General features: G+C 44.3%; 1 protein-coding gene across 3 annotated transcripts in view; it reads left to right on the top strand.

The window, feature by feature from the left end:
* Nucleotides 1-16,142, top strand: part of LOC143298824 (E3 ubiquitin-protein ligase RNF213-like) — a 232,974-nt gene that overhangs the window by 149,423 nt on the left and 67,409 nt on the right. For all 3 annotated transcript variants that reach the window (XM_076611814.1, XM_076611815.1, XM_076611816.1), the window contains exons 66-71: nt 749-1,074; nt 2,241-2,392; nt 9,037-9,255; nt 9,897-10,159; nt 12,842-12,956; nt 14,454-14,554. In XM_076611814.1, the coding sequence (XP_076467929.1) occupies nt 749-1,074; nt 2,241-2,392; nt 9,037-9,255; nt 9,897-10,159; nt 12,842-12,956; nt 14,454-14,554 (1,176 nt within the window). The remainder of the gene's footprint in view (nt 1-748; nt 1,075-2,240; nt 2,393-9,036; nt 9,256-9,896; nt 10,160-12,841; nt 12,957-14,453; nt 14,555-16,142) is intronic.

The following is a 16,142-nucleotide window of genomic DNA, read 5'->3' on the forward strand; positions in this document are numbered from 1 at the left end:
TTGTTCTCAACTTCCACAGTGTCTTTCAACACAGACCCATGAGGGTTTTGATAGCTGATGACTTCTTTCCTCTTTACTCAAGTGTTTTGTTTTTCTAAAGTACTCTTTTGGTACTTTGATGACATAAACTTTGTTATCACTCTCTTGAAATGACAGTGTTTCAATCTTGGCAGTGTTCCCCTTTTCTAGACTGTTTAACTGGTGCACATATTTGGAATATACATTTACATGCACGGAATGTTTGGAGAATTTGCACACTGTTTGATAATATTGTGTTGATAAAAGGGTGATGGAGGTTATTAGCACTGAAGACAGTTCTTCCAGTGTTAACTTGTTCTTCCAGTATCACATGGACACATATTTTCAAGATATAGTAACACAATATTTGCATTCCTGGTTGTAAGGAAAATAATGTCTGAGTTTATATATATCTGTTGATGAATCACTAGTGTTAATTCTGAAAGTTTTACACTCTAACAGCAAGGTAGAGCTGATCTTGCAGAACAAATGTTGCTGTCAGCACAAAAATGTTGTCACAAAGTGGGACCTCACAAATTTGGTTTCAGGTTTGCTTTGAGTTGAGCCTCCATCCTAATTTTGCAACCCTGCATTGGTAAGACATGATAGAGCAAGCATACTAAGATAAACTGGTCTGTTTCCCCTCATGTCCCATACACATATGGACAGGAGGACAGAGATCATGTTCTGAAAAAACAGCTAAGAACTGCTGGATGGCATGTTCCAACAGACGAGCATGGCAGCAGTGTCTGGAACAGGAGATAGTGCCTGTGCTGGCTGGAGTGGTGGCCTACTTGGACACCAATCACAACTTGGACTTGCTGCAAGAAGGGGGCTGGGTTCTGGACTTGTGGCTCCAGGTCCTCAACCACCCTGAGCTGTGCCAGCTGCACTTCTCCCGCCTGCAGTCCCTGTCTGGCCAACCTGGCCAGAAAGAGTTTCCCTGCTTCAGTATGTTCCCCGCAGAGCTGGATATGTCTCCAGCCCTGCCCTTCTCTTGGCTTCTGTGGGAAGTCATTGAAGCTTTCATGGCCCACACTACTGCCCCAGGAGAAGGTAGGTCATATCTCTTACCCTGCTTCAGTGATTTTGTATCCTGTTTCACAGTTGTAGAAGACTCATTCAAATGTCAGGCATTATGCATTGACAAACACAGAATATCTGAATAGCAGAATACAAGCAGGCCCCAACATCTGATATTTTTATGTACAGTCATGCAGTTGTGACGTACATGCTTTATGCTGACATGTTTGAACAATGTGACCTACCATATCACCTTGATGTTTGTGTGTGTATGTGATCTGAGAGAGAGAGGTTAACATCTGCACTTTCTCAGCAGGTGTAAATGGTAGAGAGATGCAATGTGGCATATTTGCTATAAGTTAGACCTTTCCAGCTATAGAGAGGCTGCACATGTTGCTGGAAGTCAAGCATCCTTGATAAACCTTTCAGTCACCATTTGAGTAAATAGCACTCTAACTGACCCTTTTCACTCCATTACATCATACTCTCACAAAACAGATTATACCTCTCTCTGACAGAATCAAACAATGAAGAAATAACCAGAACTGCATACATACATAACTGTTTCTTTTGCAATTTGTCACAGATGCATTTACATTCACGCTTTACCTTATAATGACTACATTGTGTTATCAGCATCCCAGTGCATATGCACAGGCATGCAGTCATACTTGTTTTCATACAAACTCATGCACATATGCTCTCAAATGAGGGAGAGAGACATTTACCATAGGATACAACATGCACTAGATGAAGAAAGACTGAGACATGTCAGCCCTCATCAAACATTAAAGAAGGCAAGAAAAAATCCATTCTAACAAAAACACACAAAGAATTGTGCATGCCTGCCACCTACCCCAGCGTTTTCCATTGTGTCATTGTTTTTAAACCATCAGGAATCACGTGTGAGCAATGAAGGCTTTACCTCTTGTTTGTGTTGGTTTACTTCTTGTTTGCACAAGAGTTTCTGTGGCTGATATAGTTGGAATCACATTCAAATAATGGAAGGCTTCGTCCCTTTTTGTCATTGAATTGCAAAACATTTTTAGTCATACTCAAAATATGTAAAAAAAAAATTTGTAGAATAGGAGCTGTTAAGTTGTGCTGTGAAACTTCAGTTTAGCTATATCATTGTCAACACCACGTAGTTCCCAGCAATACAGTGTTACACAATTTTATTTTCTATTGTCAATGAACAGAAGAGAATGTGCTGGAAGCTGTTGAGAAGTCTGCTCTTGGTCACTGGTTGCACACAGCTGTGGACAATAATGACCGGGCTCAGGAGTTTGTTGACCGCTATGTGGCTGACCTGGTGCATCACCACTTTAGACTGCGGCCAGCTCAACATCAGGTCAGTTTAAGCTGCACTCCACTTCTTTTGTTTTTTGTATGTTTTGTATGTGGGTTTTTTTTGTTGTTGTTGTTTGCCACCCCATCATCTACACTTTTTCAGTGGCTTTTCTCCATATGCCACTCATTCCAAGTTGCCCATACAAAGCCACACCTGGGTTCACCTGTCCCAGTGCTGGCAATCCTCAGGAAACCATTGATGTTAGGTTACCAAGTAAATGCACACAAGAGAATACCCTGCTCTGCTGCTGAATCACACCAGTGGTGTTCAGTACTGCTGTTATGATTTGATATATGTAGAACACCACCTACAGTTTAGCCCCCCTACTGATGACAATAATCACTTTTTTGTGGAGCCAGACTCAGTGAGCATCCCTGCCAGAGTGGAGACCACCATCACATCCCTCCAGCAACAGTCCCCCATAAATCTGGTGATCGAAATTGAAGCCACCATGATGACAAGGGCATGAAAGGCTACAGAAGTCAGTTTGTTTGTTTTTTCAACTGATGATGAAAGAGAAGGAGAATGACAACAGTGCTGCTGTGGAGGTCTTATTTTTGGTTTGGGACCGTGTTACAAGGCTGTTTTCTATGCATCCTTTCATAATGATATCTCAGCATTAACCAGGCTTCAGAGATACAGATATTTGCAGCATTGGTCAGGAACTTTGAGCTGATACTGAATTGTGTTGTCCCAGTCTTTCCATTTAACCCTTTTTACTACTAAGCACCTGCCAGCACCACTAAAAATCCATGTTATCACCGAGTGCTTGTCATCACCAGCTAAACACATGGTGGCGCAACCATACTGTGGGCACAACCATCACTGTTTATGTAAATGAGCTTTTTGCAAGATTCTCCGCCTCATTTTCTCCACATTCTGGCATGTGTTTTGTACTTTACAGAGTCTGGTTTGGTTAAATTTTGCCAAAGTTTTGAATTTTCAAAGTCGTAGGTTGAGATTGATGACTGAAGAGAGCTTCAGTTCATGCCGAACGACTACTTGGACGATGATTTTGAATTGTTTGAATGATTTCTTGTGTAAAAAGCTTGTAACCTAGATATCAGCTAAAATGCCATTGATACTGAGTTTAGGTGACAGTGACAGTGATAGTGAGAGAGAAGATGCTTCAAGTGTGAATCAGTTGCCTGACCACTTCCCCAAAAATGGCTGAGTGTCAGTCTTCAGTTTCAGAAAAAATACTGGCATTGTGCATGATCTTCCTGTTTGTGCAAGTTCCATAAATTATTTTTCTCTGTATATTAGGTTAGGCTAGTTTGTTTTTGTTCTTGGTTTGTTGTCCCTGCCGTTAAGGGAACATACAGCATCCCTCCAAATGAAAGTAGCAAATAAAAAACATGTTGATTGTGGCTACTTGAATTGAAGAAGATCTGTTAGAAGACATGGCAGACCAGATAATCTCATTTTGAAACACTGTACTGTGCTTCATAAAAGTTGACATCAAATTTGACAGGTTTTTCTTATATGCATTATCCTTCTTTTCTTTTCTTTCTTTTTTTTTTTATATATATGTAACTCCCTATGTTGAAATTTGGAAGAATTCATTCCCTTGACATGGGATTTCAAAGGTGATTAGTGCTGGATGACCTAGGGGTAAGTGGGTTAAGCTCTAGCACACTCAGCACTGGGTTGTAGCCAGCAACAGGCTGAAAAAAACCCGCCTATACTTGGAATCAAACCCACATTCTGTCATCTGTCAGTCCGCAGTGCTAACCTCTTCACCACGGCAACTGGTGGGTGCACCCCAATTCACTCTGCTCAGCACAGACCATTGGACAAAACATTTATCCATGCATCAGCCTTGCAACATCCCCATAAAGATCTGCAATTAACATGCATCAATTGTTGTGTGACACATGGATCTGAAGGATCTTATCAAAAGCAACTGTTTCCAGTGTCTTTACACCTTGTATACTTTGTTCATGGGGGATAGGGGGTGCACGGGAGGGGTAGTACCTCTAGAGGGGGGGCTTGTCATGCTCTTCCGGGAGTGGTTCGTCCTCTGTTGGTCCCCACCGGCACCCAGCTCTCACTTATGGGTTCTAGAAGCTGCTAGCATGCGGCAGTGCCCAACCCCCGGGCAACGCCTTTGACAGGCTGGCTAAACTAGGTGAGGGTAGCCGACGGGTCTCAAACCCTCGGTCAGTTAGGGCTTGTCTACCCAAGCATGTGAAGACTGGATCCGGCGGACTCTGCAGAAAAAACCTTTATGGTTCAACGGAGAGGAAGGCGGTTGCAGCAGAGCACTGTGGAGTGCTGAGGGCAGGATGAGGCACATAGGACATCCTGGTCATCCACTGCATCCATTTCCATCTCCAGTCATCTTGACCTCGTCTTGCCACTGAATACAGACTGTCTCGGACAAGAGAGTGAGGTCGACGGTGCGCAACTCCTCCTCACTATAAACAAAGTCATCGCACAAGTCATCCTTCATCCCATACCATCATTTTCCCCAAGCCCTGTGGCGACAGGCGAGTGATGAAGCGACAAGTGTGGGTACACTGGCAGTTGTAGCCGCAGACCTGCACACAGGCGGCTCAGGCCATAGGGTCATTTTTCACCGACTGGAGCAGCGGTGGAGATCGGCAGCCCCCTGAGCGACTGAGCAGCCCTCTTCGGGACAGCACTGCTCACCTCCATGGCATGAGGAAGGGGCTAGAAAAGGTACCCTAAACATTGCCTGTTCCACACCACCTAGTCAGCATACCACGGCTGACGGGGACCCTACTCAAGCGGTCGACAAAGGAAAGAAAGAAGAAAACCAGGAGCACCCCATTGACCATTGCCACATGGAACGTGCATACGCTTCTGGACAGAGGCAGCTCGGACAGACCACAGAGACACACAGCACTCATTGTGAGTGAACTAGCCAGGTACAACATCGACATCGCTGCCTTAAGTGAGACCAGACTGGCAGAAGAAGGCGAACTCTGTGAGCAAGGCGCAGGCTACACCTTCTTTTGGAGTGGTCGCAGACCTGAAGAGAGACATGAGGCTGGAGTTGGCTTTGCAGTGAAGACAACCCTCATTGGCAAGCTGGCTAGCTCCCCGAAAGGAGTGAACGATCACCTGATGACGATGAAACTGCCTTTATGCAACGGGAAGAAGTTTACCACCACTGTCAGCGCCTTCGCGCCCACCATAACCAACCCGGATGAGATCAAAGACAAGTTCTACGAGGACCTGAACGCTGTCATCACCACTGTTCCCAACGCAGACAAGCTCATCTTTCTTGGTGACTTTAACGCGAGAGTTGGCTGTGACAGCACCTCCTGGGAAGGCGTGATTGGGAAGCTTGGGGTTGGCAACTGTAACAGCAATGGTCAACTACTTCTCCAGACATGTGCCGAGCACGACCTTCTTATCACAAACACTGTCTTCTGCCTCCCTACCTGCAACAGGACGTCACGGATGCATCCTCGCTCTGGGCATTGGCATCTCATCAACTTTGTCATCATCAGGAAGAGGGACAGGCAGGACGTACGAGTCACGAGGGCCATGTGCGGCGCCAAGTGCTGGACAGACCACAGCCTTACCGTCTCCAAACTCAACCTCTGCGTCCAGCCCAAGAGATGGCCTCGGGGCATGAAAGCACCCAAACGCCTGAATGTCAGCAAGCTGGAGCTAGGCAACATCAAGCAGAGCTTTGCTGACACCCTGGAGGAACGCCTTGAGTCCACCGTGCTGGACAGCCAGAATGTGGAGGCAGCATGGGGCGCACTGCATGAGACGGTGTACAACACTGCCATGGAGTGCCTGGGGCCTTCTGCCAGGAAGCACAAAGACTGGTTTGATGAGAACTGCACTGAGATCAAGCAGCTGCTGGAAAACAAACGCCAAGCCTACAGAGCCCACATTGAAGATCCCAAGTCACAGTCAAAGAAAGACATACTGAAGAACGCACGCAGCACCATCCAGCTGAAGCTGCGGCAGATGCAGGATTCCTGGTTGAGCAACAAAGCTGATGAGATCCAGGGCTTTGCAGACAGGAACGACATGAAGAACTTCTATGACGGCCTGAAAGAAGTCTACGGTCCCACCACCTCTGGATCTGCTCCGCTCCTCAGTCCTGATTGTTCTACCCTCAAGGGATCCTTGAGAGATGGGCTGAGCACTTTGACAGTGTACTGAACCGCCCTTCCGCCATCCTTCCGCCATCAATGATGAAGCCATCGTCTGACTCCCCCAGGTGCCAATCAGTGAATCGCTGGATGCCATTCCATCTTTGGAGGAGACCCAGAAAGCTATCCATCTGCTATCCAATGGCAAAGCCTCTGGCTCAGACTCCATTCCAGCTGAGGTCTACAAAGAAGGTGGTATGGCGCTGACTGAGAAGCTTCATCAGCTATTCCAGCTCATCTGGCAGCATGAGGCAGTTCCACAGGACTTCGAAGACGCTTCCATCATACACCTGTACAAGCGCAAAGGAAATCGTCAGGCCTGTGACAACCATCGTGGAATATCCCTGCTGTCCGTCGGAGGCAAGACTCTGGCCAGAGTGCTACTCAACCGTCTCATAGCGCACCTTGAGCAAGGTCTCCTACCAGAGAGCCAGTGTGGCTTCTGGAAAGAACGCGGGACTATCGACATGGTGTTTGCTGCCAGGCAGCTCCAGGAGAAGTGTCAGGAACAGAACGCCGACCTTTACTCCACCTATGTTGATCTGACCAAGGCCTTCGATACTGTTAGCAGAGATGGCCTTTGGAGAATCATGGCGAAGTATGGATGTCCCAGAAAGTTCATCACCATCATACGGCAACTACATGATGGGATGCTGGCCCGAGTCCAAGACAATGGAGAGACTTCAGAACCATTCCCTGTCTCCAACAGAGTCAAGCAAGGGTGTGTTCTTGCCCCCACCCTGTTCAGTCTCATGTTTTCAGCCATGCTAACAGATGCCTTCAGAGACACTGACGTAGGCATTGGCGTCAGGTACCGCACAGATGGCTCACTCTTCAACCTCAGGCGGCTTCAAGCAAAAACCAAGGTGAGGACAGATGCTGTCAACGACTTCCTGTTTGCTGATGACTGTGCTCTCAATGCTGCCTCCAAAGCTGACATGCAACACAGCATCGACAAGTTCTCTGCTGCCTGTGACAACTTTGGCCTCACAATCAGCACAAAGAAGACTGAAGTGATGCACCAGCCAGCTCCAGGAAAGCCTTACGTTGAACCAAACATCTTCATCAATGGGCAGCAGTGACTGAATGCGGTGGACAAGTTCACATACCTGGGCAGTACACTCTCTCACACAGTTGTCATTGACAACGAGGTGAATGCCAGACTCGCCAAAGCCAGCGCTGCCTTCGGCAGACTCCATAAGGACATTTGGAACAGGAGAGGCATCACCCTGGAGACGAAGCTCAAAGTATACAAGGCCATAGTTCTCACCACACTGCTCTATGGATGTGAATTATGGACAGTCTACAAATGCCATGCCAAAAAGCTGAACCACTTCCACACCACCAGCCTCAGAAAACTTCTCGCCATAAAGTGGCAAGAGAAGATCCCTGACACAGAGGTGCTCACTCGTGCAAACTTGCCCAGCATCTACACCATCTTGATGCAGGCCCAGCTGCGCTGGGCAGGCCATGTAGTTCGCATGCCAGACCACCGGCTCCCCAACAAACTGCTGTACGTGAACTCCAACATGGCAAGCGCTCCCATGGAGGCCAAAAGAAGCACTTCAAAGACACTCTGAAAGCTTCTCTGAAGGCCTTCAACATCAGCCACAACACATGGGAGCTGAATGCAATGGACAGACCAAAGTGGCTTTCAGATGGCCACAAAGGCGCTAAATCCTGCGAGGCCAACAGAATCGCTGCAGCAGAGCAACGCAGACAGGCCAGGAAAAGCAGTGCCAGCAAGTCCCCGACAGCCGCCACCATCCCCTGTCTACACTGCATCAGAACCTTCCTGGCGCAGATTGGCCTGACCAGTCATCTGCGCACCCACAGAGCCCAACCCACCCACCCCCAGGATGACTAGATGGTCCTTGTCGATCCCGACAGACAAACCACTTTGTTCATGTCATGCTTGCAAACATCCTTGAATCACACCCTTTGCCTTGTGGCAAAGTCACCATGATGTAAATGCTAAAAGATCTGTCATGATCCTATAATATGTGTACTTGAATATATTTCTGGCTCAATATAACACAGATGCACTTTCTGCTTTCCAAAGTGCTGCATTCAGCAGGCACTTTTAATTCCTGAACTCTGTGTCAGGAGCAGGAGCATGATGTCACTCTTTTTTTTTTCTTTCTTTTTTTTGCAAGATCTATAAGGGTGCATTGAATTTTCTTGAGACAAGCATATACTCTTCATAATCCTTAGACTGTAAAGTAGAGAAAATTAAACGGTCAGTATGACGGTCAGTATGTTGCAGTGCATCAGCTTGTAAAATGGTTTCTGAGGAAGTTTTCAATTGTAGGCTTATTGAGGCAGATACTTGATCTATGTATTGACCCAGTATGCTGGTCAAACCTTAAGAGCCTGCCAAGTGCTGCAGGGGGGCATATGTGTGCTTCTGCAGGAAGGAGAGAGAGGGGGAATGCATGCCTTGACTGTGTGACATGTGGAGCTGGCTGGAATACTGGCTCACCACACTGTTTGCGATTGCAGCTGTTGGTTCAGTGTGTCAAGCAAGCTCTGGCTCAGGCTGGTGTGGCTGCACAGGCCCACAGACTGAGTGCCATGCTGATCAGGGTGCACCAGGTGATGGTGAGTGTTGGCCCCAGACTGCAGGCCCTGCTGGACATGGAGGCCTGCCATCCTCGGGCTCTTCACACTCTGCATGAGCATCGTCAGGATGTCATCCAGCAGTTGACGCGCCCAGAACTGGTAAGATTCTTTCTCTAACTCATTTCTCATTTATCATCCTAATCAGTTATTGCTCAGTTCTGTACGGAGGATCAGATACAACGTCCAGTTTGGAGGAAAGTAAGGACTTGTGGTGTTCACTCATTTCTTGCTGAAAAGAGGAATTGTTGGTTTTGGTTAATTTATTTTGCTTGTTTCTTATTCACAAATGGTCATAATTTCAGGGTCAGTGTCTTCAATTTCCAATGATGAAGGGAGAACAGTCATCAAGAATCTTGTGCAAGCACTTTGATTTGTCATTACACAAGTGTTTGTGTATGTGTGCAAATACTTGTCCTTTCTGACTGACCGACTGTCTGTCCACTCTGTCTCTCTCACAGTCTCCCTGACTCATGGGCTGAAACCCACCAACAGCATTCACATGAGCATACTGGTTTCATTGAAGTTGTCAATCAGAAGATTCATGTGAGAAATCAGTATTGCAAGTTGTGGGGGTGTGGGCAGGTTGTTGATGAGGGGTGCTGTGGGGTGGTGTAGCTGGAGAGAAACTGTCTGTTGGCAGCGATCTCCTGAAGAAAGAGATGTGTACATGGAAAATTTGTACTGGAGGGGTGCATGCAGTGATGATGAGATACTTGACTGGAGTTTATATGTGTGGTCAGGTTGAGGACATCTTACTGCTGAAGATCCTGGCACAGGAACTGACACCTCAGAAGGACCAGCTAAACACAGAGGAGGGGTGTCACCAGTGGCTGGATCACTTCAACACACTGGCTTCAGTCCTGTCTGGGGTGCTGGAGGATGCAGACACATACTGTTCTGGGGAACTTGGCCTGCACACAGAATCTGAAGGAAGGCCGGACAGCCACAGAATGCAGTGGTTCCCTTATGGGCCTTGGTGCTGTGACAACATCGCTTCTATCAGGTAAGGTTGGGAAAGCTTTGTGTGTTTTCTGTAAAATGAAAATAATTAAATGGTCAGTGACACTGTTTTGTTTTATTCCCCAAAGGAGGCACAACTGCATCTGAGAGATGTCAACATTGACTTAACTAGCATCCAACAACTTGCTGACTGACATCAAGTGTATGTTGAACTTGGTCTTTTTGGCCACCTGGGCATCAGTACACCTGCCAGATACTCATTCCATGTCCTTTACACATCAGATACTCATTCCTTGACCTGCCAGGACAGTTTACTTGGTGTCAATAAAGAAATAAAGAGTGGATTAAACAGTTACTTTGTTTTATAAAAGAAAAGGATAATGACACTGATTAACTGTGGATTAAACAGTTACTTTGTTTTATAAAAGTGAAGGCATAGTGTCACTGATTAAAAGAAAGAGAAAATGACTTTTTATATGTCTGTTTGCATTTGCGCCATCAGTAGTGCCTTTTCTTCTTCAGTCCGCTATCTTGGTGTTACATTTGATCTTACTCTTTCCTTCAAGCAGCATATATCCAATATCTATAAAGCAGCCTACTTTTTAATCAGAAAAAATCAGTTTCATTTGACGTTTCCTTTCTACTGAAATTCCAACAACACTGGTCTGTTCATTGGTCTAATGTATAGGCTTGATTATTGTAATGGTCTCTTGGCTGGTTCACCAAAGTACCTTATCGAAAAGCTCCGAGAAGTCCAGATTGGTCAACGAGTCACCTAGACAGGAACACTTCACAGATCTCTTACAGTTTCTTCACTGGCTACCTGTGCAATAAAGAACCAACTACAATATTGCATCTATTTCTCATCTATCTCAGGCACTGCCCTGTAATATATCTTGCAATATAATTTACATATACATCCCATCAGAGCCCATAGAGAGCCTAATCCAGCTGATTACGTCATTCCACGATGGCATGCAGACGAGAGTACAGGAACATACTGACATGTTGGATCCGTTCCCTGTGGTAAATGGAGTGAAGCAGGGCTGCATCCTTGCACCCACACTGTTCTCCATTCTCTTCTCTGTCATGCTGATTGATGCCTTCCAAGACTGTGACTAGGGCACCAACATCCAGTTTTGCACAGATGACAAACTTTTCAACTTGCGGCAACTCCACGCCAGATCCAGGATGTTTGAGGCACTGTTGAGAGAGTTCCTCTTCGCTGATGACTGCGCGCTTGCTGCGCACACCCATGAGGACATGCAGTTCATTATGGACAGGTTCTCAACCTCCTGCAGGCGCTTTGGACTCACCATCAACCTCAGCAAGACCGAGTCCATATACCTACCATCTAGCTCACAGAATGCCAGTGCCTCCCCCCCACCTGCAATCAAAATCGATGACAGAGATCAAGTCAGTCGACAAGTTTTGCTTCCTGGGCAGCACCCTATGCAGCAACAGAGCCCTTGATGCAGAAGTGATGCTGCGCATCGCCAAGGCCAGCTCCACCTTTGGCAGACTCAACAACAATATGTGGAACAACAAAGGATCAGGCTCAGCACCAAAATCAAAACCTACAGAGCTGTTGTGCTGACCACCTTGTTGTACTGCTGTCAAACATGGACGATGTATCACCGTCACATTCAACAACTTGAGCAGTTTCACCAGAGATGCCTTTGTATGGCCAGCTGAAGGAAGGCCATCGCGAACTTGGAAGACCCTGCAAGCGCTTCAAGGACACCTTGAAGACAAACTTCAAAGCCTGTGACATAGAAATCGCTTCCTGGGAAACTTATGCCCTTGACCGCTGTCGCTGGAGGATGCTGTGCTCTAGTGGCATAAAGACGTTTGAAAACAAGAGAATGTTGGCCATTAAGGAGAAGCGTGAGTAAAGGAAGCAGGGCTCAACGTCTGGAGACATTTTCCCTTGCGACACCTGTGGGAAGTGCTGCACATTCAGAATTGGCCTCTTCTCCCATATGATGACACACACTGACAGATAAGCCTGCCTGCCAACTCATCCGTCGGTTCTACAGGAGACTCCATTCATTCATACATCCCATCAGCTGTCTTTTTATCCCAATACTCAGCTGCTTTGCATCCCCTCTCTCAGAACAAAGTCCTTCGGTCAGCATTCTTTCTCTCTCTTGGCCCAGCTGTCTGGAACCAGCATCTTGTGCAGATCAGGGACTCTTCTTCTTCCACTTCATTAAAGTCTTCCATGAAAACCCACTTCTTTAAACTAATGTAGAACAGCACCACCCCACCCCATCGTTCTTTTTGTGTAATTCTCATCTGTGTATGTGTGTGTGTGTATGCATGCATGTGTGTTCTTGCATATATATGAGTGTGTGTGTGTGTGTGTGTGCGTGTGTGTGTGTTTGTGTTTACCTATTTGTGTAAAGCACTTATTAGATTTAGAGAATAGGCACTACATAAGTTCACTTTTTTTTTCTTTTTGTTATCATTATTATTATTGTGTTTCATGTTTTACCAGGTGCCTGTGAACTAACATTGATTGACATCGAATATCTGCCTGATAATACTTTTTTCATGTGTCTTTTGTGTCATTGACTGAATGATGGTATTTAGCAGGTGCCTATGGATCTGAATGATGACAGAGCAGTCATTGACTAGATGGTGGAAACTCATCAGGAGATGACAGACTGTAGGTGTGAATGATGACAGTGTGGTGATTGACCAGATGATGGTGGTTTCCTAGATGCTTGTGGACCAGCGTGATGACAGTCAAACTTTTCATTGACTACATGAGTCCTCTGGGAGGAGATGCAGGAAGTGTGAGGGTGGAACCTATCAACTACAACTTGCTTTGGACTGTGAGTAATCAAAGATTCATATTGAAAATCTATGTAAGAATGTGTGCATGGTTTATCTGTACATGTACAGCTGTATATATTAAGCATCTCAATCATTGCAGGGTAGACTTCATGGGGGAAAAAAATCAGGTTAATCAGTGAAGAAGACAGAAAGAAGAAACAACAGAAAAAAGAAGATTGGGACTACACAATTTTGCACCTTCCACTTCACAGTTGTGTTTTTGAGAGAGATCTGTTCAAATATCCTGCCTGATGCTAACAAGAAAAGGAAAGATCTGTGGTGCTGGATCATGACAAAACATTGTCCACATTGTAGATCATATTTTCAAGAAGACTGGCTTACTATGTAGGATCTTGTATTCCAGTTGTAAAATGATGTTCAAATTTGAATCAAGGAAGTGAATGACACTGACCTAGGTGGTCCTAACCTATTCCTCTGGCCTTACTGCACATCAAAATTTGGATAAGAATGGTTTGATTTGAAATTTCTTTTTAAAATCTCACAAAGGCATTTCAGTTTAATGAGGTTTGAGTCCATAACCATCAAGTCACCAATATTTTTCATGATCACTGTGTTGTCCTACTTGGCGCTTTGCAATTGAGTGTGATCATTTCCAAAGCACACACTAATTTATAGTATCAGAGCATGTATAATGATCCATGTGGTATCTGATTCTTTCTTTTCAGTGAAAATGGGTATAAATTTAAGGAAAAAAAATTCTACAGGCTGCATTGTTGTCTCATCAGAGTCTCTAATTCCCCCTCTTTCCTCTGCCTCCCCTTCCATTTCCTCTCTTTGGCGTTCCTCTCCACTTTTATGTTCTTGTGGCACTCACCTTTTTCCTTTCCCATACCCACTTACTTAACAACGCCCCCCACTTTGCACATGAACCATTTCAGCATTTTCAGGCTCATGATATGCAGCTGTATGTGTCAGACTCAGACCAGTCAGTGACTGACCAGCCAGTGACTTAGACCAGTCAGTGTCTGCAATAATCATATTCATACTTTGTTTGTCTGAAGCTGACCAGTGAGACTGGTGTCATCAGCCATGTGTGTGCTCGTCTGCTAATTTGGCTAGCAGCTGGTCAACACTTTTGAACCACAAACCATGCTTAACACAATATTAGGGCTGCGTTCATGTTTATTCATGATTGAGTTATGTAATGATTCTACTTCTCTTTCTGGCTGAAGAAAAATTCAGAAAAATCTGATGACATGTTAACCCATCCGGTAGGCAATCTGGCCACAGTAATAGTATGAGGGATTTACTTGTCATTTAGGCAGTTAATATATTTAGATGGACACATGATGACATTCTTTTTTGTTCTGTTATTTTTTCTCATAGAAAATGTTTGGTCAAATCACCATACATTAGTGAAACAGTCATGAACCATCATTTGAAAAAAGAGAAAATGACCAAATGAATGTTGTAACTTTTAAGATTTCCATAAAAACCTTAGCACATCTTTATTGTTATTATTAATGTTTGTGCAGCTCCTGAAAGACACTGCTGACATGAAGACTCAGAAGACATTGGGAGATGTGGACCGTTACCTCAAACTTGCCAACACAAAAATGGTTAAACATCTCTTGGGGTAGGTTTTCATGAACTTAAGGCATGCTGTCATGAACTCAAACACATATCCACCTCTCTCCCTCTCTCTCTCTCTCTCTCTCTTCTGCTCAGATGTATAATACCAGATAGGTGTGTGTGTGCTGTTCATGAGATACACTTAAACACTGGTAATTTCTCATATCTGATGACATCATGACATCAAACTTTGTGTGATAAAAGATATTGACAAGGCCTTTTCTAAAGAAAAGCATGTTAATGAAAAAAAAGAGAAGAAACTGTCTTATTTCACTTCAGGTATTGACAGATACCAATCATGTAATAAAATGAAACATTGAATCTGATCAGTATGAAAGATTGGATTTTTTATCTGCTAGAAGCCCTTCAAAAATGGGAAGAAAGTCTTTTTCCTTGGCAAACAGAGTTTTCATTTCTCAGGAAATCACAAATAGGAAGGTGAAATATTTACCTTTTTTTTTTAGATATTAACTTTTTTTTTAAAGGCAGACAGTTATACCTGACTTACTGTGGTTTTTATTAACAGCAAACAAAAGAGTGTGTTTTCCTGGTTAACAACAGGAAGCCCAATCGGATTGAAATTACAGATGTTACCAGTGAGCATAGTGAGTATCTGTTCTTGCCTGCAACACGGTGTTGTTGGTAGAATGCCATCAGCGTTGAAGTCAAAATATTTTGAGACAAAGTATAATGATGATAACAGGTTCTAGTACCTTGAATTTATCAAATTGCTTCTAAACTTGGCATGACAATTTGTTTACACTTTAGAGGTATATATGTTTTATACATGTGAAATTCTTACATAAATAATCTCTGTTTTATTAAATGCCCTGTATTACAAAGATAGAAAAATAACACAAGGGTTCTTGTCATAAGTGCAGAACTTCAGGTGCACAGAACAAAGTGAAACAAGAGAGGCAAGGCCTTCAAGACTCACTTGTGATAAATTAAGTCCCCTAGCATTAATTACAGAGTAATTTCCCTTCTTTACTATCTGCACCAAAACGTTTGCAAAATAAATAAAAATTCCATGCTCAGCAAAAGAAGTTCCTGTTTGAACAAAAAATGATAATAATGACTCCTCTTGTTGTTGTGTCAGAATAAGAGGTCAAAGTGCCAAGTTTAGAGAATACAAAAAATATAACAATAAACGCAGTTTGCATATAATTAGGCTTCTTTTTTTATTTTTTTGTGCCCATCCCAGAGATGCAATATTGTTTTAAACAAGATGACTGGAAAGAACTGAATTTTTCCTATTTTTATGCCAAATTTGGTGTCAGCTTACAAAGTATTTGCAGAGAAAATGTCAGTGTTAAAGTTTACCACGGACACACAGACACACGGACACACACACACACACACACACACACACAACCAAACACCAGGTTAAAACATAGACTCACTTTGTTTACACAAGTGAGTCAACAAGTGGAGGTTGTTCTGTGTACAGGGATACAAATTATGTAATCAGGGAGTTGTTTGTACAGAGATAGAGGAAGAGATGCAGCAGTAGGGCTGATACCATTTTGGAAAAGTATATAAAAGTTTGATGAAGTGTGCAACAAGGTGTTTTGTGCACTCAGATATAGATA

This window comes from Babylonia areolata, chromosome 24 (assembly GCF_041734735.1).
Source record: "Babylonia areolata isolate BAREFJ2019XMU chromosome 24, ASM4173473v1, whole genome shotgun sequence".
Lineage (NCBI taxonomy): Eukaryota > Metazoa > Mollusca > Gastropoda > Neogastropoda > Buccinidae > Babylonia > Babylonia areolata.